At 41.3% G+C, this 21,923-nt stretch overlaps 1 protein-coding gene across 3 annotated transcripts in view; it reads left to right on the top strand.

The window, feature by feature from the left end:
• Positions 1-21,923, top strand: part of ARHGAP21 (Rho GTPase activating protein 21) — a gene marked incomplete at its 5' end in the record, with an annotated part of 131,899 nt that overhangs the window by 22,764 nt on the left and 87,212 nt on the right. The window contains one exon of one of the 3 annotated variants that reach the window (XM_080810706.1): positions 4,202-4,285. The exons of the other annotated variants lie outside the window; for them this stretch is intronic. Within the exon in view, the coding sequence (XP_080666832.1) occupies positions 4,202-4,285 (84 nt within the window). Of the gene's footprint in view, positions 1-4,201; positions 4,286-21,923 lie in introns of those variants that run through there. 3 annotated transcript variants of the gene reach the window in all.

Raw genomic sequence — 21,923 nt, 5'->3', positions numbered from 1 at the left:
TCCATTTTGCCTGAAATGCCTTTCTCATGTCTTGTCATTCATGTAAATCCCACACTTCCTTCAAAATTTGGCTGTTTTACCTGCTTGTAAAACTTTCTCTGACCTTAGTGACCTGATGTGAAAAAGATATTTCCAGTGCAGGATCGATGGTCTTGCTTTCTGTGTTCTTCCCTGTTCTTTTTTCCTTTAGGATTCCTGTTGTCTCGTTATCCTTATTTCCAGTGCTGTTTGTGCAGATTTGTAATCTAGTATCCAAAATTCTTGGGTTTTTCAGAATTCAGAAGTCTTCAGATTTTAGAAATGTAAGATAATGCCAGTTCTGGGACATCACCTAGCTCTGCTGAAAATGTATGAATATTTATCCTCTGGGGAATAAATCAAAGCTTAGAGCTTTGTGTCAGCTCAGAACAGGACAGGTTTCGCCATGAATGAGTTACAAAAAAATGTTTTGATTTTCAGGAATGTTTGAATTTCAGAAGTGTCAATATGGGATTATACATGGGTATTAACTGATTTTTTAGGAGTATAAACTCTATGTTGGGAAAGGATTTCCACCTCCTTTCAGAGGCCTGTGTGTGTATATATGTATTTATGTACTTATATATGTATATATGTGTGTGTGTATATGTATTATATATGTATACATATATGTGTATATGTATTATATATGTATACATATATGTGTATATATGTATTATGTACTTACCCTTCTGGTATCTTAGCTGGTAGATGCAAACGTACGCCAGAGGTTTCGAATCTTAGAGCAGCTCCAGTTGTCCCATTTTTGACCAGTGGTAGCCTCTTCAGGTTTTCAGCTGAGTCCTTTAAACATGAACTTGATTGTCTTTTGTCCTTACTGTAGAATGGGTTGTTCTAGTTCATCTTTATTGTGTACATTTCCTGCCCAGGACCTAGACTCAGCCATTTCTCTTGTAGTGGCGAATGATTAGTTCGAGATCACGTGTGGATGTTAGGGATGTTCCTTGCTCCTGGGTTGCTGTTGTTTATGGTCCTTTTTATATGAACTCTTGGATTTTGAAATAGCTTTAGACCCACAGAAAAGTTGCAATATAAAATAGAGCTGTCTTATATTCTTCACCCAAATTTCTTTAACGTACATCTTAAGTAACCATAGGACGGTTATCAAAACCAGGAAATTAGGACCGCTACGATGTTATTATTATTATACACTGTGTTTAGGAATGATTTATGAAAAACTTGATTACAGGAATGATTTATAAAAACTTGATTATAGTTGGGCCTTGAGCCTCTGGGTCTTATTTATTTATTTATTTATTTTTGTTATGTGCATCTGGGCAGTGGTTCTTAACTAGTAAGGTCTGTCACTCACCTGGGAGCTTCTGAACACCAGATGCCTGAAACCTTTCCTTCCCCTCTCCCAGAATTTTTCAGAATCTCAAGGTGGGGATAGAATAGATGGTGTCAGTGTAGGTTTTTGGGGATTTTGCTAGAATCCTGCCTGCTCCAACAGCTTAATAGGATCATTGAGGAAGGACGCAAATTGCGTTTTTGCTCACAATTGATAATAATGATGACCCTTTGGTTCCCAGGACAAAAGTTAATCTGATTAACTTAAAATGATTCCCATGTGATATTTCTAGTCCCAGAGATTCCTAATATGCTTAGAGTTGTCCTTCCACACTTATTGACTCATTCAAAAAATATTTATTAAGTACCTGCTAAGTGCCAAACATGAAGATATACCAGTGAGAAAGTACAGAAATGGTCTGGTCTCCGCTTCCATGGATATACATGAATAAAGAGAAAGTCAAGAAGTGAACACATAATTTTAGTGCAATTCATGCAATGAATATTGTTGTAGGAGAAGAGCAGGGAGCTATGAAAACAGAGCAGCCAGACTTCACCTAGTGCAGGGATCAGGGCAAGTCTTCCTGGGAAGATGGTGTTGAGCGAAGTCAAGTAGGAGTTAGCTAGGTAAAAAGAAGAATCTTCTGGCAGAGGGAGCAACCTCACTGTCTGGTTATGCTGAGTGGAGGCGGCTAGGGAGAATTTCCAGTGTCTTACTGGAGAAAAACTTATCAGACCAAGGAAGGAAAAAATATAGACACGAGGAGTGGCCTTTATTGGATCTTTTCAAGGCATTCAGGTTTTCACAGAAACACCATCTCTCATTTTTCCTCCTGTGTCATCGGTCTGTATATCATCTAAGCTACATAATAACAGGAACACAAATAAAACCGACATAAAGATGTTTGCAAAAATAAGCTGGTGTGTCAAGTGTGGGTCTCATTTGGTGGGAGCAGAAACAAGTGGTTAGAGACTGTCTTCCCAAACATAGAAGAGTTGAGCTTGCCATGGGCTTCGCCAGTGTTCTGTAACAGGAATTGAGAATTTTGGTTTGTCTGGTAGGTCACTGAGGCAGAGGTCCGTTAAGCCAATGTCTACTGTAATTATGGTTTGGGGAATAGATGAGCTCATGAGAGAGAGGAGAGGAGAGGGCCAAGGTCAGAACCTTAGGGACTACCAGCAATTAAGGGGAAGCTAGAGGAAGGAGAACAAGCTAAAGGTTTCAAAGAACTGGTTAAAAACAAGCGTTCCGGGAGCCGTTGAATCTCATCGTCATGCTCAGACGCTGCGCAGTCCTGCAAATTTGTTTTTTGTTTAGCCCGGCTTTCCCCAAACTTATTTCGCATTGAAAAACTTTTTGTTCACTCGACTCTTTCATACTCTGTATCGTATAGAACAAGTAGGAACATTATTTGGGCAACACTGCCGCAGGCAGAAAGGGGCAAGGAAGGGATTTAGGCGGGGTAGTCACAGGATTAGTCTGTAGTTTCAGAGATTCTTTTGGTAGACCTCGGGAGGTGAGATTCCAGAAAGGAGTGAGGCAGGGTGTTTGGGAGACCAGCTAGAGGCCCTTGGGGTAGTCCGGGAGACAGTTGATGAAGGTCTGAATTTAGGCAGTGACAGTGGGACTGGAAAAGCCATGGGCTCACTCCACATTTTCATTTTGGAAGACAGGATTTGGTGACCGATGTGAGAGGTAAGGAGGAGGGAGTCTAAGCTGACTGGTTTCTGTTTTGGTGACTAAGGGGCTGAGTTGTGCTGCTGCTCGGCAGAGGAGGGGCCGCTGAGCAGGTGCGGGTGCTCAGGGGGAAGGTGAGTTCAGCCGGGTGTAAGGGATCTTACCAAGAGTTTAGATGTGCAGATTTGGAGTTTGGGAGAAAGGGTGGGGCCAAAGAAAGGTTTGGAAATAATTCATAATTATAAAATCATGGGTCTGGAGGATGACATCATCTTGGGACAGCATAAGAAATGAGAGGTAGAATTCTGATGTGGACAGGAAGGGAAGCCCATCTTAAGAATATTAATAATCGTTACTTACCAGGTGTTCATTAGACACTGTTTTTTTTTTCTTTTTTAAAAGATTTTATTTATTTATCTGAGAGAGAGTGAACACGAGTGGGGGAGAGGGGCAGAGGGCCAGGCGGACTCCCCACTGAGCGGGGAGTCCCATGCAGGGCTTGATCCCAGGACCCTAAGATCATGACCTGAGCCAAAGGCAGATGCTTAACCCATGGAGCCACCCAGGTGCCCCTGTTAGACACTGTTTTAAGCATGTTACAGATGTTATTTTATTTCATACTAAAACCCCCATGAGGACAGGTGTTTTCTCCATTTTACAAATGAATGAGTTGCAAGAGAGTGGTAGAAGATACCCAAGACGAGGGACTTTATGAAGTTGTTAGCCGTGAGATGCACTGAGAGATGAAGAAAGGATTCAGGGATACCCTTCGGACTGAACGCAGTCCGAGGGGCATGGTTGCTGCCCCAGCTTTGCGTCGGGAGCTGGTTTTTCATGGGCTGCGGCCAACACTGATTTATTGTACCACCTTCCCAAGTTGTGTCTTCATGGACCTATAAACGCCAGCCCCTGGTTTCCAGAAAGGAGGAGAGAGCCATCATCTTTTTAAAACTCAGATGATAGTAAATATAGAATAAGGCTTTTGTGGAAAGTCTTCCCTTCATGATCGCATAATTTAAATGTACCAGTGTTTAGGAGGATGATGTAGTTCTGCCAGTGAGTTATTGCTGCTTAGACAGGAAAGGGAGGGGAAGCTCGGATTTGCGGCTCCCATCACTGCAGAGCTCTGGTAACCGCTACGGTGCTGACAGGAGCTGAGTCAGAGAGGACATGCAGAGTGTGCTCTAGGCAGCCATGGCCCAGTTCAGGATTTTCGACTGTATGATCAACCACAATTGGAGCTTATTGTGCAATCTGTACTGTGCTTGGAGCGGTCAGGTTTGTTTGATAAATATATATATAAATATATGTGTATTTTTGGTAAATTTTTAGTTAAAAACTGCAATAATGTATAACCAAAAAAAGAAAGAAATCAGTGAAAATGCCGGATATAAAATCAGTGTCTTCCTATAACTGAAAAGGTAATCTTTTAGACTGTTTCTTTTTGTTGAAATACTTACTTAACATGGCGTATCTCGACTCTGATCATCTGAATGTCTCTAAAAGAATTAAATTAACTCTTCAGTTGCACAGATGAGACTTAGGTTGGTAGAGCTTTAAGTGGTGGCGGGGGAGGGGAAGTTAGAATGAATTACTTAAAAAATAAAACTAGGAAAAATTAAAGCAATAAAATTGTAAAACAGAGTAAATGTTCTGTATTTTTAGAGATGTTTCATACTGTGTTTATAGGAAGGCAGGCAGGATTTTGGAAGAAGCTGCTTTTTAGCCAGCTTTTCAATTTTAATGAAATATGGTTCTCGATTTCTTTTGCTATGGGATTAAATGGAACTTCTTTCTTGAACTTATTCTGTTCCTGGACAGGCTTTTAGGAAATAGTTCTTTTGCAATAGAGAAACTTTGCTGGGTCTATTTTTTATGATAGTTGTCAGATGCTTTTGACTTTTCGTTCCTAAGAAGCAAAACCTCTTATTTCTCCCTTCAACCTTCAGTGAACATTGTTATTATCAGGGGCAGACTGCTTTTGTAAGTCATAAATCACATTGTATATTTTCAGCATAATAGCTTCTCTCACAAAATAGATACCCGGTGGTAGCTTTGTTCGAGTTATCAGTGAATCTTTAAAAACTATGAATTAATTACCTTGCAGGTTATTAATCACTTTGTGGGTATTCGTTTTCCTTATTTAAAAATGTTCTTTAGTGTTGTTTGAAATTCAAAAGAAAAACTAAAATATTGAAAGAGTGAATGATAGATGAAATATAACATGCCCCCTCCCGCCCCAAAGAACACGCAGCACCATTTCTCAGTTTTCCCATACCCACGGCATGAACAGAAGTTTATGAGACATGGATTTAGTTCCAAGTGGGACGTTTGGGTCTCTAGTGCTTTACTTTATGTCGTATTATGTCTCTTCTGGAATGGTGAGAGGATATTTTCATAGTTCAGGTTGTGTGCAATAGACTACATATCAGAAATTAGAGATGGAGAAGGTCATTTAGTCTGTATTTCTTCCAGCACAAGATTGATTCGTCAGTGCACTTTCTAGTTCTCTCCTAATGGATTTACATTACCGTAAAAATATGGATTTTGAATGGCTACTTAGAGAATAAAAGAAGATAGATACTGCAATTATCTTTGCATGTAAAATTCATAATATCAGGAACCTACCAAAGCTGAAACTTAAAAAAAAAAAAAATGAGTACTTAGTAACTGGTTCACTGTTATTACTAAACTTACTAGACAATTTTCTCATTTTAGATCTAGGACCTTGTCAAGACTTTGTTCTGGCTAATCCCAAAGGAATATTTGAGTTGACGAAATCTAAGGCTGAGTTGATCCAGTGAGCTTGCAGTAGAAAGTGTTCTTGGACCTGCGTTGGCTTGGATTTTGCAGGATTGCTGTTGCTGCTTTCCCTGTGGTTTGCATTCAACAATAGGCCATTTAGCTGTTGGCATCATTCAGAAGAAGAGTTTGCAGAATTTAGCAGAAAGTAAAAATGGCATGTGCTTACGTCTCCAGGGGCCTTTATGCCACCACTTACAAACTTGGTGCTTTGGGGGTGAGGTGGCAGGTTCCATAAAAGTGAAGAGAGTTGAAAAGAATCAGGTATAAGACAACAGGGGCTAGTGGAGACTGTGGCAAACTGGAGAATCAGCATCTGAAGATCGATGCCCTGTTGGACCTCCTGTTATCAAATCATTTAATTATCAAGAGGAACTTAAAATTAGCCTTCTTATGTGAATTCATCCTAATTTTTAAGTGTTGGTGACTCATTTAAGTTTTTCAAAATACCGAGATCTAAGCAAAATACATCTGTGGCCAAATGTGGCATGTGGCTTCCAGGTGTGTAACTTCTGGTTTCTAGAAAACTTTAGGGCAGCAGTTGATTTTATTTGAGTTTTACTGTTGAAGCTAAGCAGTGCCCAGGATGCTGCTGGAAGGTTTATGATAGAGGTAGGGAATTGTGGGAGAGAAATAAGAAAGGAGTAAAGGACAAGGCGGGATGAAGAGCAAAGGAGGCAGACCCAAGGAGGGCGCCACAGTTGGCACGGTTCTCAGTTGGCCGTTCTTGGGCATACTGCTCAGGAATTCTGATGGAAGGTCTATTATTTATTAACTACTTCTACACTGCTCTGGGGAGGCGGTATAGTGCTGTGCGGAAGGGTACAGACTTCCTCGCCCAAGAGCTGGATTCAGGGCCGGGTGCTGTCCTTGGCTCTCCGACGGCCCCAGTTACTCACTCACCTCTTGAGTAGCGTCTTCGTGGACTGCTGTGAGGATTAAATCCAGTAACCTGGATCCCACATGTAACACAGTGCCTGGTACCATGGTGCTTGATAATGTTTACTGTTCTTATTAATATATTCTAGGCTGATGCATATGTGTAGGGGTGATATCATATGAGATCCATATTGGAAATAAAAAGATGGGAGTGAAGAAGTCCCATTAATTTAATTTTTAAAATTTAAGCAAAATGCACGGTCACTTATAAAAATTGGAAGATATAAATCGATTAATATTTTGATATGTTTACTGCAGTTTTTTTTCCTGCCTGCATAATGCTGTCTTCTTCTATGTGTGTGTATTTAACAAGTTGTAACCATAGTATGCACATCTTGTGACATCGTTTTTAATGGCTGCATAATATTCTAGCTAGAGAATATATATATATATATATCTACTATAATCATTATAATATCCTTAATGTTTATTATTATCTATGTATAGTACATTATCATTATAATGTATTTAGTATTTTATATATTACACTATCAATATATTTAGTTATTTAACTGTTGCTGAACATTTACATTGCTTCCAGTTTATTGCGATTATAAATAAAATATGGTGAATACCTTGTGATTAAAACTGTTTTCCTGTTTAGGATTAGTTGCATAGGATACCATTTCAGAAGTGAAATTACTGGGTCAGAGTAATAACACTTTTATTTATGTATTTGTTTGTGAGTGATAATACTTTTAAAGGATAACTTTTATGAAATACATTTCCATATTAAGAAAATCTTGGAGTGTTCTTAGACTTTGGAGAAATGAGCAAATTTTAGATTTTTGTAGGTTATCATACCATCAATTCGCACAACACCATTAGGAAGGGTGGACCCTATGTTTCTTTCTTGGTGTATGAAATTTCAAATGCTCTAATCAATATTTAGAACTAGGGGCTGAATGTTGAGTGATAGTGGAGCTGAGTCATACAAGAAGTTGGGCATTAAGGCTTCACGTGTATGACATATCCAATAACCCAGTTCTTGGTTTTCCCTCAAATGCGGTGACAGTGCTATTGCATGGCCACATCATCTAGGGAACTCCGAGGGAATGCTGGGAAGCACTCAGCATGGAAGACCCGGGCATTATCATTCTTTGTATATATTTGTGTAGAGCCTACAGTCTGTTTTTAGCTCAGCAGCCAGTCTAATCCTGCTAAACGCTGGAATGTGTTACTCCACTCACAGCGGGCCTCCCCCCCACCTCGCTCCCTGCAAGACAGCAGGAGTCAGTTAATATAAAAGCCAAGGGCCCTTTGTGATCTGTGTGTTCCCCTCCATCATCTCCACGACCTCATTTCCATGGACATTTCCCCACCCCGTCTTCTCTAACCACACTGGACTCCTGGCTCTTTCAGTCCCAGGGACTTTACTTACCGTTCCCTCTTCCTGAAATGCTTCACTCGCAGACCTCCGCACGGCACGCCTTTTCATTTCCTTGAGGTTTTTACTCACATGTCCCCTTCTCAATGAAGGCTTCTGCTCAAATTCATTGTAAAATGTTACAAAGGGGAAAACAGCCACACTGTTAAAGAAGATACATGTTTTTCCTTTGAAAGAAGATTGTACAAATGATTGGAATCTTCAATTATTTATTAGAAATAACCGTTCTGTGTAAGTTGATTTCAGGGAAGAAGAGCCAGAGGAATCTTGGATTAAATTCTCTGAGTTGGAAACCAGGAGATAACCGTACTGGTGACACAGGTGTACATTTTTCATTTTTTCTTTGGGGAAACCAAATGGAAGCTGAAAAGAGAGGCTGCAGAGAACTTTTTTTTTTTTTTAATTGCTTCCCCCTTGAAGCTCCTTCCTCTTCTCCAGCTCCTCTCTTTGCTCCTTTATTGTTAAGAAGCAGTTGGTAGGCTCGGCTCACTTTGTTCCTTCCAGCTGTTAGAACACGCTGCTGCTTCTAACACCAGTTGGAGGAGGCTTTGCATTGATAAGCTGGGAAACTGGGAATAGGTCTTTTGACACCTACAGTACCTTAAATTCTTGCTACTCTTAAGTGTGACCCACAGACCAGTAGTTATCTGTTGTATCTATATGGCCACGAAGTTTGCGGAAATGCAGATTTTCAGATCCCACCCCAGACCTATGAAATCAGAATTGGCCTTTTAACAGGTTCCTCTGGTGATTCTCCTATACATTAAAGCTCTGCCTGAAGTGATGGCAAGAGTTAAATGTGGTTTTGTTTTGTTATTTTTTTTTAATTTATTTTATTTATTTCACAGACAGAGATCATAAGTCAGATAGAGATTACAAGAGGCAGAGAGGCAGGCAGAGAGAGAGGGGGAAGCAGGCTCCCTGCCGAGCAGAGAGCCCGATGCGGGGCTCGATCCCAGGACCCTGGGATCATGACCTGAGCCGAAGGCAGAGGCTTTAACCCACTGAGCCACCCAGGCGCCCCTGTTATATTTTTTTTAGAGATGTTTAATTCAACTGTTTTTCTTTAAATATTACTTTACATTGTTTCTTCCTTTCAAAATTAAGGGAACTGTAAAGTATTATGGTGTTATCACTTACTAGATTATTTCGATAATTATACTTACAAAATTCTAAATGGTTAATTCTTCCTCCTCCTTCTTTTTTTTTTTTTTTTAACCTGGGAGCCTGAAAATGAGGACTCCTGGTGAAGGACCCAGAGGATTTTAGCTTTGCTAGGCAGAACAGTGTAAATTAACTTTTTTCTTGGCTTGACCTCCAGGACTGCCCTCTCTGCAGCTTTGTGGCATGCGTCTGAGTCATCTCTGTCCTCATTATGCTCGCTGCTCCCTTCCATACAGATGGCCTTGTACTGGAGGTGCGTCGGTGCTGTCAGTGGGAAGTAACACGGGAGAAACTCGTCGGCGGGCCGGGCGGATAGGGGCTTAGCAGCAACACTTACCTGTGCCGGGGTACAGCTAACTTCATCACAGTGCTCGGAGGGCTGACTGCACAGGGAGAGTTTGCAGGTGAGCTCAGGCAGGCTGGGAGTTGAAGGAACGAGGCCCCTTAGTCATCATGAGGACAAATCCAAGCAGACCACGGCTGCATTTCCCGCAGCACGACTGGAGAACCCTTGACCTAAAGCTTCAGGACTGCAGCTCTCAGAATTACTGGGCTAGGGCACAGGCGGGGGAAAAAACAGCTCGATGCCCTACTCCTCCTCCATAACGCCGAGCCTCTAAAATGCTGAACGATGTCAGAAGGAGCTTTAGCTCGGTGTTTTGTGAGAGATAAAAATAGCTAACGTTTAGTGGGTACTTACCGTGTGTCAGACCCTTTATGCAGTTAACCCCCTTTAAATCTCATACCAGCCCTGTTGAGATGATCCGATTTTCACACTCCCACTTTACGGGAAGCAGATGAGCCGTGGGGTTAAGTCACTTGCCCAAGGCCGCACTCCAGAGCGGGTGCAGCCCCGGGAGTCCTTGCTTGTTGCGCCCGCGCTCCGCTGCCTCAGCCCTGAAGGCTGTCATGTAGTGGTTGGTGCGTCAGTTTTCAAAACTGGTACCCTATGGGGTGCCTGCGTGGCTCAGTGGGTTAAGCCTCTGCCTTCAGCTCAGGTCATGGTCTCAGGATCCTGGGATCAAGCCCCGCATCGGGCTCTCTGCTCAGCAGGGAGCCTGCTTCCCCCTCTCTCTCTGCTTGCCTCTCTGCCTGCTTGTGATCTCTCTGTCTCTCTCTCTCTCTCTGTTAAAAAAACAAATAAATAAAATCTTAAAAAACAAAAAACAAAAAAACCTGGTACCCTAAAGCTGTATGAAGAAGGTAGAGTAAATGACGAAAAGTATGTATAGATTTTGGGTTGATGGCTGATTTTGGGAGTGTGAGCAGAAGCGGACTGAACAAGGGCTTAGAGGAGCAGGGAGAGGGGAGGAAAGGGAAAGGAATGTCTGGGATGATGCATCCACGGTGCGGAGGGGGAGAGAAGAGGCCGAAGAGAGCAGGGTAAGACAGGTAAGAAAACCGAAGGAGGGAGAACTAGGTTTTGCAATAACTATTGATGGCTGTGAGTTTTGGTGCCTTTTGTCATGTGGGTCGTTGGTGAGTCATTTGGCTCTTCCTTGGTTCTGATATTGAAATTTTAGCGTTGCTAATATGCATGTACGTATATGAATATACTTTGAGTTGGTGACCGTGTGATGTAAGCAATGTAATTATAAACTGAGACTGTGTGAGCACAGCTTAATGTTGAAATAAAGTTCTAAAAAGCAGCATCATTAATGTCACTTAACAATATGCGTAATTGCTTCTGAGCTGAAAAGTGGTTAAGTTGGAATGTGGTTAAGTTAAACTTAGTTTAACTATGTTGACTTAGTTTAACTATGTAGTTAACTTAGTTAACTTAGCTATGTTAACTTAGTTTAACTCCATAGTTCACATCGATGGTTAACATGGAGCCAGCTGCCTCTAGAGCAGTAACTCGAGGGCCCAGCAGCACACTCTGTCATACCCATGTTTGGCCGAGATATTCTTCCGCCTGGGAGCTCTGGTTGATGGGTCAACTCAGGTTTAAATGAATAAGAAAGACGAAATAGAAGTCTCTGAAGGAAAAGACAGATTTGGAAAGGACAGACTAAATGGTGTGTGGATGAATGGAATGGCAGATTGATCTGTTTTGGCCTTTTGATGATAGTTGGACCTAATGACAAGGAGAAAAGGCACTAAAAATACTAGCTTTTGAGTGTCACCTTTCCCCACCTTTGTGGGGAACCGTTTGCTGGAGAAGTCGGACAGTCCCGTGGAAAGAGCAAGCTTTGGGCTGTGTGCTTGGTGAGCTTTGCTGCTGCTTGGTTGTGTGATTCTGAACAATTCTGCTAATTCTCTGGACTTTAGTGTTCTTATCTGTAGACTGATATGATGATTTCAGGGCTGCTTTCTTCCAGCTCTAACAAAAAGTGATTTTTAGAAAAGCAAGATATGTCTTACATGCTGCTATATATTTGAGGAATGAAGTTTTAACTCCTGTGTTGTGCCTTGTTTATTCATGATTGAAGGGGAATGTTGCTCATGTAGAGCACCATTCACTGTGACTTTTAGTTTAGGTGATGAATGGGGAAGTCTGTCATTTAATACAAACTTAGCGGTAGGTGCATTGAAGTCTGGGGTACCTACTTTTCTCAAAGGTGTCTGAACAGAAACAAATGGAGGAACTACAGAGTTTCCTAGTTTTACCAACATAGTGCCGTAGAACGTCCCCCCAAAATGCAGTACCCAATACTCTCAAACTCTAGGTTGAAGAATATAGCATTCAATGTTTCGGCTTTTAAAATGGCAATTAGAAAGCTGCATTCATAACGTGGAAAAACATGTTTCTGATTGATGGCTGATTTAGCGAGTACTGGAGAAAATGCTGCCTGAACAGGGAATAATCAGGTCAGGGAGAAGAAAAGGTGGGATAGGAAAGTGAGGAGACAGAAAAAAGTAAGAAACCAGAAAGCTGCGTAGGGTCTCTCTCTTTTCTTTTCCTCTTACGGGAAGGCCTTCTTCCCTTTATTGCCCCTGTTGTCCCACACCCCCTCTTGCCCCTTCCCCCAGATCCGTTTGCAAGTTCCCTTCACCCATCTTCCAGCAGCTAATAGCTTCAGCTGTGCACCCTCGCTGCCTCACTGTAGTTTGCCTCTCCGGACGTTACTCCTGTCTTCTGCGGGGGCAGGTGAGAGCCAGTGATGGATCGCGCCAGGAACCACACGTTTTATCACCTGTCTCTGCAGATTCCGCGTCGGGCCCCCTGGATGCCATTCTAATTTTTTTTTTTTTTTGCCATTCTAATTTTGATAAACCTTCCTGAATTTCTCCATCTTGACTCTCAAAGTTCGATGCTGCTTCCTGGGCTCTGCTGTTCTGTGATCCTGTCATTCTCAGTCCTCATTGCTCATTGCTCCTTTAGAAGCCCAGACGTAGACCGAAGAGAACTGTCACCCGCGTGGGACAGACGCAGCACGCTGCTGCGATGGGCTCATGACCCACCTGCTCTAATACGATCTCGGTTGCCTTGGGAAATGCGGTGTCCTCGGGCCCTCCCGCGGAATGTGGTCAGCTGGCTGCTTCTCTGGCCCGGCCCGTTAGACCCGTCTAGCATGCCCGGTTCCCTGGCCTTTAGAGCCAGCCGTCTGTCACCGTCAGCGGTTCTAGCATCTGTATTTCATTCAAGGTGGGACGGCGCGTCCGCCAGGCTTCTTGAAGCTGTCGCTGTAGTATATCCGAGCCTCTGCTGTCTCATTCCCTGTCTCAGTGTTAGATCCTGTGTCAAGTCAATGCCTCATCTGAACTGTTATCCAGCTTCCCGTTCTGCCCTGGATCTGACACCCTCGGAACGACTCCCAGCTCTGCTCTCGCGTTAGGATAACCGTATAGGTTGGCCTGTGGCTCTTTTGGCATATAATCCTATAATCCTACATCTTTTCTTTTCCTTCCTTTTTATTTTTTAGTCTTATTTTTAAGCCTTATTAGTGGGATCAGAGCAGCTTTAGTCTGGAGCTCATTTTGCCCCACTGGTGAAGCAATATACTTGGGAGTATTTTACGGGGTGCCCATGACTCATGGGGTTTCCCTGCTCCTTCTGGCGGGAGCTGCCGCTCTTCCCATCCCAGGGGGAGCTGCAGGAGTTGGTGCCTCCAGTTCTCCCCGCTGGCTTCCGCAGAAAGGCCCATTAGTCCTAAGCTGAAGACTGGTTGGAGAGGCCCCGGAGCTAACTCCTGGCCAATGTCCAGAGCTCCCCTCCTGTGCCACTTTCTTTCTCTTTCTTCTCCCTGTGACCTCTGGCCACCATGGCTGCATTGAACTTAGGGACACCACCAGGTGTGCCACGGCCTTGACACTTTCTGTGTGGTACGCAAGGACAGTAGTGCTCATTTTTTCTTTTTCTTTTTTCTTTCTTTTTTTTTCCCCCTGCAATCACTGTCCTTTGTTCTCTGATGTCCAGTGTCTGGAAACCATTGTTTCATGTATGTTGTCTAGATTTTTAGTTGTTTTAGGTAATAGAATGTGTTATCTACTGTGGAGAAACGGATTAGCTACCAAATTCAGTTGACTTAGAATAACATTTTTTATCTCAGTTTCTGCGGGTTAAAATTCCACGCATGGCTTCCCCAGGTCCTCTGGCCCAGAGTCTTTCAGTGTCTTATGAGGCCACACTCAGGGTCAGCCAGAGTGATATCATATCAGGGCTTGCCTGGGGAGGGATCTGCTTCCAGCTCACTCACGGGGTTGCTGGTGGGATTCAGGTTCTCATGGGCTGTTGGGCTGTGAGGGCCTCAGTTCTTTGCCGGCTGTTGGTTGGAGGCTGTCCTTGGTTTCTTGTCACGTGTTCTCTCCGGAGGGCAGCTCACAAAATGACAGCTTGTTTCATAAGAAGGAGCAAGAGAGAAGAGCCAGAGAGAGAGAGTACAGGCAAGACAGAGGTCATAGTCTTTTGTAATCTAATCTTGCAAGAGACATCCCATCACATTTGCTGAATTCCATTCATTAGAATTCACCAGTTTCAGCCCACACTTAAGGGGAGGGGATTCTCTGTAGGTGTGAACACCACAAGGTAGGGATCCCTGTTCTTTCTTCTTTTGTCTTTTTACAGTTGGGGTTAATTATAATCCATTTCAGAATTGGGAAGTATGTTGGGGATCCCCCCCCAAAAACCCTTGGGTTGATGATGTGCTTAGAGGACTTCCAGGATAGTACTAAACTATGGGTTCGTAACAGCCAAGGACACAAAGCAAAATCAGCAAAGGAAAAGGCATATGGGACAAAGCTCAAAGATAACCCACAAGCGTCCAGGAGTCTGCCCGGTGGAGTGACACACAATGCACTTAATTCCTCCAGCATCAAAATATGACAGTATGTGTGAAATGTCTACCAGGGAAACGCATTTAAGATGGTCTGCCTAGCGTAGACCGAAATTCCAGACTTAGAAGGGAGACAGGTATTCAGCAAAACCATGTTGTTTGCACACACAGGTTAGGCACCGTGAGCCACTTTCAGCAGTTAGGGACTAGTGGAGCCCCCTCCTGGAATCCACATACCCAGACGACAATCCAGGCCCCATCTGGTGAGCAGGCCTTTCTTAACGTGGGCAGTCTCAAGCCTGCTAGGTTAACTCTTCTCTGCACAGGAGGGAATGGGAATTTATGTTAAGTTTACCATAAATAATGGTCATCAGTCAAAATTGTTAAATAGTTGATTCGGGGCCCACGCCTAGTGGTGAGGGAGAAAAGGTGCTTTTTCGGGCCTTGAAATTAAAGGAGCTTAATTCAGGCAGTAATCCTAATGTGTAGCCAGCTTAGAAAATGATGAAGTTTCAGCGGTGCATTGATGTGTATCTGTTGCTTCCACAAATATTTATTAAGGACCTGGTTTTTACCTCGCTTCTGTGCTAGGTATTAGCTATAAAATGTTGATCATGTAGTCTGTGTCCTTGGAGATTATAATCAAGTAGGGCAGACAGACTTAAACAAATAAACACAGAAATAAGTAATTACAAATATAAAATTTCCTCAGTGAGAAAAGAAAATTCATTTTCTGTTGATTCAGTGCAGTTTGTTATACGTACCTGCTTTGCGCCACAGTTTTGGTGTGAACAAAACAAAGTTCTTGGGGCGCCCGGGTGGCTCAGTGGGTTAAAGCCTCTGCCTTCGGCTCAGGTCATGATCCCAGGGTCCTGGGATCGAGCCCCACATTGGGCTCTCTGCTCATCGAGGAGCCTGCTTCCCTTCCTCTCTCGCTGCCTGCCTCTCTGCCTACTTGTGATCTCTGTCAAGTAAACTAAAAAATCTAAAAACAAAAACAAAAAAAATGAAGTTCTTGTTCTTATGGACCTAACATTTTAATGGTGGGAGATGGAAGAGAAAATCGATCTATCAGTCAATCAAGCAAAGGTGTTCAGATTGTGATAAGTGGTATGAGGAAAAATAAAGGAGAGTGGAGTGATGGAGAGATAGATAAGGTGGTCAGGAAAAGCCCCCTCCCAACATCATTCTCCAAAAGATGTGTAGGCAGAATCCTGAAGGAATTAAGGAAGCAAGCGATATAAACATCAGCACTTGGGGAGAGGGAATTGCCCTTGGGGAGAGATAAAGCCCCTAAGATGGGAAAGAGCTTGATGTGTTTGACTTGTGTGGCAGAAGCCGGTGGGGGTGGGGGGAGGCAGGGAATTAGGTCAGAGTCCGATCCAGGACCAAGGTCATGAAGGGTCTGTAAGAGTTTTGGATTTCCTTCCCACTGTGATGGGAAACCTATTGTAGGGTTTTTAGCAAGATGATAACGTAATCAGATTTATGTTTTCACAAACATGTAAACATTTTAAATAGAAATATAGCAGTACACAGCATCCATAAAGCATAAATACATAGCTTGATGAATTTTACAGAGTGAACAGACCTATGGACCATTGACCAGATCAAGCTATGGCATATTATCAGCTCCTTAGTAGCCTCTGTTATGCCCCTTGGGGTCATTTTTCTCTCATTTAAAGATAATCACCGTATATTGGTTTGCCTTTTTTGAATTTTATGAATGTCGTCACGTTGTGTGTACTCTTGTGTTGACTTTTTTTTTACTTAGTATTATCTTTTTATTTATTGATTTATTTAATTTTTTAGAGTGAGGGAAAGAAAGATCATGTGGGGGTGGGAGTGCTAGGAGGAGGGGCAGAGGGAGAGAGAATCTTTTTTTTTTTTTAAATATTTTTTATTTACTTATTTGACAGACAGAGATCACAAGTAGGCAGAGAGGCAGGCAGAGAGAGAGAGGAAGGGAAGCAGGCTCCCCACTGAGCAGAGAGCCCGATGCGGGGCTCGATCCCAGGACCCTGGGATCATGACCTGAGCCGAAGGCAGAGGCTTTAACCCACTGAGCCACCCAGGTGTCCCTGGAGAGAGAATCTTAAGCAGGTTGCACACCTAGTGTGGAGCCTTACATGGGCTTGATCTCATGACCTGAGATCATGACCTGAGCTGAAATCAAGGGTTAGATGCTTAACCAACTGAGCCATCAAGGCACCCCCTACTTAGTATTATCTTTGAAGTTCATCCATGTTGTTGCATTAGGTGTAAATTTGTAAAATTGTATTTATAGTAGTCCATTGTATGAATATACCACAATTTATTTATCTATTCATTTGATGGACATTTGGCTTCTTTCCAACTTTTAGCCTTTACAAATAATGCTGCTATGAACTTTTTGAACATAGTTTTATATGTGTGGATTTCTGTTTAATCTACATCTAGGAGTGAAATTACTGGGACACAAGATACACACATTTTATGGCCAAACTTTAACAGATACTATAAGCAGTTTTTCAAAGTGGTTGTACCAATTTATATTCCCATCAGTAGTATCTGAAAATTCTTGTTACTCTACATCCTTGCCAATAATTGATTGTCAGTTAAAATAATTTCTTTTAGGTATTTTGGTGTATGGTTAGTAGTATCTTATCATTTAAATTTGCATTTGTCTGATGACTAATGAGGTTGATCATCTTTTCTTAGCTTAATGACCATTTGGATTCCCTCTTTTGGAAACATTTGTTCAGGTCTTTGGCCCATCATGCACTAGCTCTAAGAACTTGTTACCTAATATCTTTGGGTATACTATTTAAAAATCCATAAAAATGGACTAATATCATCCACTTTTCAGTTCTTTGAGTAGTTTCCACTAGAGCAACCAAAGCAAGTTAGTATCAGTCTCAGGCCTTCATTTATCAGAAGTCTTTAAGAACCGGGATGCCTGGATGGCTCAATCGGTTAAGCCGCTGCCTTCAGCTCAGGTCATGATCCCTGGGTCCTGGGATGGAGTTCCGCATGGGCCTCCTTGCTCGGCAGGGAGCCTGCTTCTCTCTCTGCCACTGCCTGCCACCCTTTCTCTCTCTGTCTCTCTGAAAAATGAACAAATAAATAAAATCTAAAAAAAAAAAAATCCTTAAGAACCATTTTTTTTTTTTTAAGATTTTATTTATTTATTTGAGAGACCGTGAGAGCGCATGCGAGAGAGTGCAACGAGCAGGATGAGGGGTAGAGGAAAAAGCAGGCTGTCCACCAAGCAGGGAGCCAGGGTCAAGCCTTGCTCAGAGCCGAAAGCAGACGCTTACCTGACTGAGCCACCCAGGTGCCCCCTTAAGAACCACTTATTAAATATTTTACTCATTGTCTCCATCTACTTGAATATAAAGGTTTTTAAAGATAGAAGGTCCAGACTGAGAGTGAGTGGAAAATCAGTCTTCAAAAAATAGGACTAGTTTATAAAAAGATAGACTCTTATTTCTTCCTGTGGAAATTGTAATTATTTAGTCAAAATTTGAATTACTTCTACAACAACGGTATCAGTATCATCAACAAAAATCTGGAAACTGATTTGGAAGATGGTTCAGCCAGCTGGTATATAAGGAAGTATACCCCGTGTCTTCCAGTGTAGCTGTAAACACCTGCGCTATAACCAAAGCAAAGGAGTGGAGAGTAAAGGAGGTAGAAAGCCCTCCTTTTAATAGATAATTCCCTTGTGGTTTTTCAGGCTAATCCAAATGATTACTGTTTCTTATTTCTAACATAAAATTTATGGTATGTTGGATTTGTATTTTTTATGACTGTTGTTCATATTTTATAATACTTTAAGATCCTCCTTATATGATATGCAGCTGGTATATTTATGCCTATTTAAAAATCGTAACAGTTTGTATTTTTAAATGGCTTTAGAGGCTTTAAATTGTTTTATCTTTGCTTTTCTGATATACTGTTAAATCATTCTGTGTTTTAGCCAATTAAAGGACTTTTTTCTGTGTGAAAATATTATCTATTAAAAATGATCCATTCTATAATGTAGTTTCCAGAAATATGTTATGTTGAAAGGCAGTTATATTTATAGGACATAAATTACGGAGTGATTAAAATAATTTATTGCCTTCCAAAAGGCTTTCTCCCAGAGTTCTTTTAAATAGTAATCTCCACCAGTGCCTCTAAAATGTGTATAAAACACTTGTTAATATTTAATCATAACTTTTTGCGAACAAATTATAAAACAAGGACCTCTTGCATTTGGAATTTTTTTATGTAGCTGGGTTTTTGAAGTAAATAAAACACAGTTGACTTTGACCAAGAAATAGTGACGCATATGAGGACTGTATATTACTACATTAGAAATTGGAGGGCAGCCCACTGGCTTCATCTCTCAGCCCTCTCTTCCCCAGGGGACTATGGATGCTGTTAGATCACATCATCTTGTTTGCCTTTGCTGGACCTGGCAACCCAAAGCTCGATGTCTCCGCCTGACGCTGGGGTACATCCCAGTGCTCCGATTGCTCTGAACCCGAGACATTTTGGCTCTCCTTCCTTGAGCGTCTTGTCTGCTCTTCGAGCTCTGGGGTCTGTTTCCCCACATGGTTGCTTCTGAGTTCCTATGTATTTTAAGCTTTTTTTCTAGTTCCCAGGGATTTTGCTTTGATTTCTGCAACCATGATTTAAGCTATTACTGTCAACCCTCATTTATAATCTTGTACGAGAAATGTGTTCTGAACTCCAGTGACGACATAATTCTTTTGTAATTGGGTCTTAAGCTGAAGACTCTATTTTTTCCATGTCGTTTATACTGTAGGTCTTTAAGAATAGGATGTTATATGCAAAGATGTTTAGTCTTACGACTAATGAAAGAAGCAAAAATTAAAACAGTAAGAACCACTTTTCATCGTAGCATATTTGTAGAGATTAAAAAATGATTACCCATTGTACGCCGGAATATGGATGTGGCGGGCTCAGATGTTGTCAGTGGGTTGTGACTTTGTTCTCTGTTGCATAGATAGTACTTTGAAATTTTGTATGCAAAACTAAAACAAAACTATTTGAGTCAGCAAAGCCATTCTTAGAAATTTATCCTAAAAAACTACTCATGGTTTTTCATAGGGATTGTCTACCATTATAATAGTAATAATATTAATACTAATAGTAGAATAAGAAAGTTTAGTGAACAGTGTACATACCTAAAAGAGGAAAGAATGAATAAATAAAATGTGGCTTATTGATATAATGAAATATTACTCAGCATTCAGTGTGTGGATAAATATATTAATATGGAAAGACATTCATAACATATTAAATAAAAATAAGTAGATATGAAGAACATTTTTCTAAAGTGTATATTTATATATATATTTACATACGAAAAGGTCTGGAAGGAAATATATACACCAAAATATTGATGTCAGTTTTCTCTAGAGGAGGAATGGTAGATAAGTGAAATTATTTTCTGTTTGCTTAGCTTCATTTTTCTAATTTGTCGTTAGTGAACATAGCATATTATTATATGTTTAATAAACATGAATTATGAAAGGAAAAAGAAAGATAGGTTACCTATTAGCTGTTATCCCCAAATTGCTAAAAACAGTCTATTAGTGGTGTAGTGTAGTGGAAAAGTTCCAAGATTAGGAGACTGGAAACATAGGTTCTAGTCCAAACTATGTCACTAATTAGCTATGAGACCATCGCAAGTCTCTCTGGGCCTCATTTTTAGTATTTGTGAAGTAAATTGGTTGAACTAGATCTCTGGCTTATAAGCTCCTTAACAGACCGTTGGAGTTTCTGTAGAACTAGCAGAATGGAGCAGGTCTCCGCACCAACTCGCCCTGCCCCTCTCCCGCAAGGAGTGCAGCTCTGTGTGTTTGATACTTTGTATACCAAGCTTCTGTTTTAGGCTACCTTTCAACCAAAGGTAAGGGAAAGGGAAAAAGTACCCTATTTCTAAGAGTCAGTAATTCTAAGTACTTTTTATGCTACTTCCTTTATGCTTCACACCATCTTTCTATTCATTGGAGTGCAAGTTCCTGGAGGGCAGATCTTACCTTAGGTATCAGGATGCCCGTGCACTCCTGGAAATATCAGACTATGATGGGCTACATTCATTGAGAGCTAGTGAGAAATGGATGCTTCATGTCTGATGTAATACTCTCTTCCTGACCCACCCTACCTCAGTTTGGACCATAATGAATAGTTTGGGTCCCCAATAATTGTGTAACTTTTGGCAAGTTACTTAATCCCTTTGAGACTCCGTGTTCTATTTTACGAAATATGATGAATGACCAAGTTGGATTATATTATCTCTGTTTCCTTCCAACTCCATCAAATTTTGTGAAATTATATAGTCTCCATAGTTCAGTCTAATGAAATTGAGTCAATTCTTTACGTTTTTTGGCCAGTGTACTGTCACTGATAATCCTAAATTAACTTAGATTTGGAAAATTTATGTGTATGTACATTTAACAAGATGAGTCCTGACATTCTAGATCATTCTAGTGCTTCAAACAAATCACATAACATGGTCTGACCTTCTATACCTATGTCTTCTCTAGCCTGCGTCCATGCTCAGAATTACTTGTATCTGCTCAGAGGGGACTGCATTATTCATTGGTAGCTAAAATGAGCTGAAATTGAAGCTTAAACTAGAGATTCCTGTCTGCCTAAAGGGTAGGGATATAATTGTTTTTAACCTAAAAATAAATCTGGTCTCTGATTCAGAGTAAACAAGATTTTATTCATATCAGAAAATAAGTAGCTTCTGAAAATAACTCATGTTAATAAAGCTGCTTTATAAGAAAATACGTGTAAAAATAGACATCTATATTTGAGTTTATGTGTGTTTCTCTATCTTTGTCTGCTTGATAGAAATAAAGCTGTATACATTTACTGTCTCACTTGAGAAATACGGGGGGGGGTAGTGAACAGGAGCGATTCCACAACAAGATTTTAAAGTAATCATTTTATATTATTTTTGTTTTATGTAAACTCTACTCATTTAATTCTTTCTGTAAGGTTTTTGTTGGGTTCTGGTATAAGACATAGACCCCTCCTCAGGAAACTGCTCAGGATTAAGAAGACAAATGTGTAAACAAGTAATTATAGCATGGTAGGATATGTTCTACAGTAAGGATGCTCTGTGGGATAAAGGGCCTAGGAAACTGCTCCAAGTACTGGAGTACACTGGTTGGGGAGTTCTTTGGCACTGACGGGGAGTGGACCATTCGGCACAGATGAAGTTTTCAGAATGTAACCTTGTAGCAAGGCACGTGCTACACAACACTGAAGGCTGATGGGAGAACTTATTAGCGCTTGCATGCATGTTCATTATACAAAATCTATGGTTTGTGTGGAAACAAGAGGACATTGGCCCTAGATTCCAAAGATTGTGTGTGTGTGTGTGTGTGTGTGTGTGTGTGTG

The sequence above is a fragment of the Martes martes genome (genome assembly GCF_963455335.1).
Source record: "Martes martes genome assembly, chromosome: 8".
In the NCBI taxonomy this organism is placed as follows: Eukaryota; Metazoa; Chordata; class Mammalia; order Carnivora; family Mustelidae; genus Martes; species Martes martes.
This window is presented reverse-complemented; position numbering and strand designations above follow the sequence as displayed.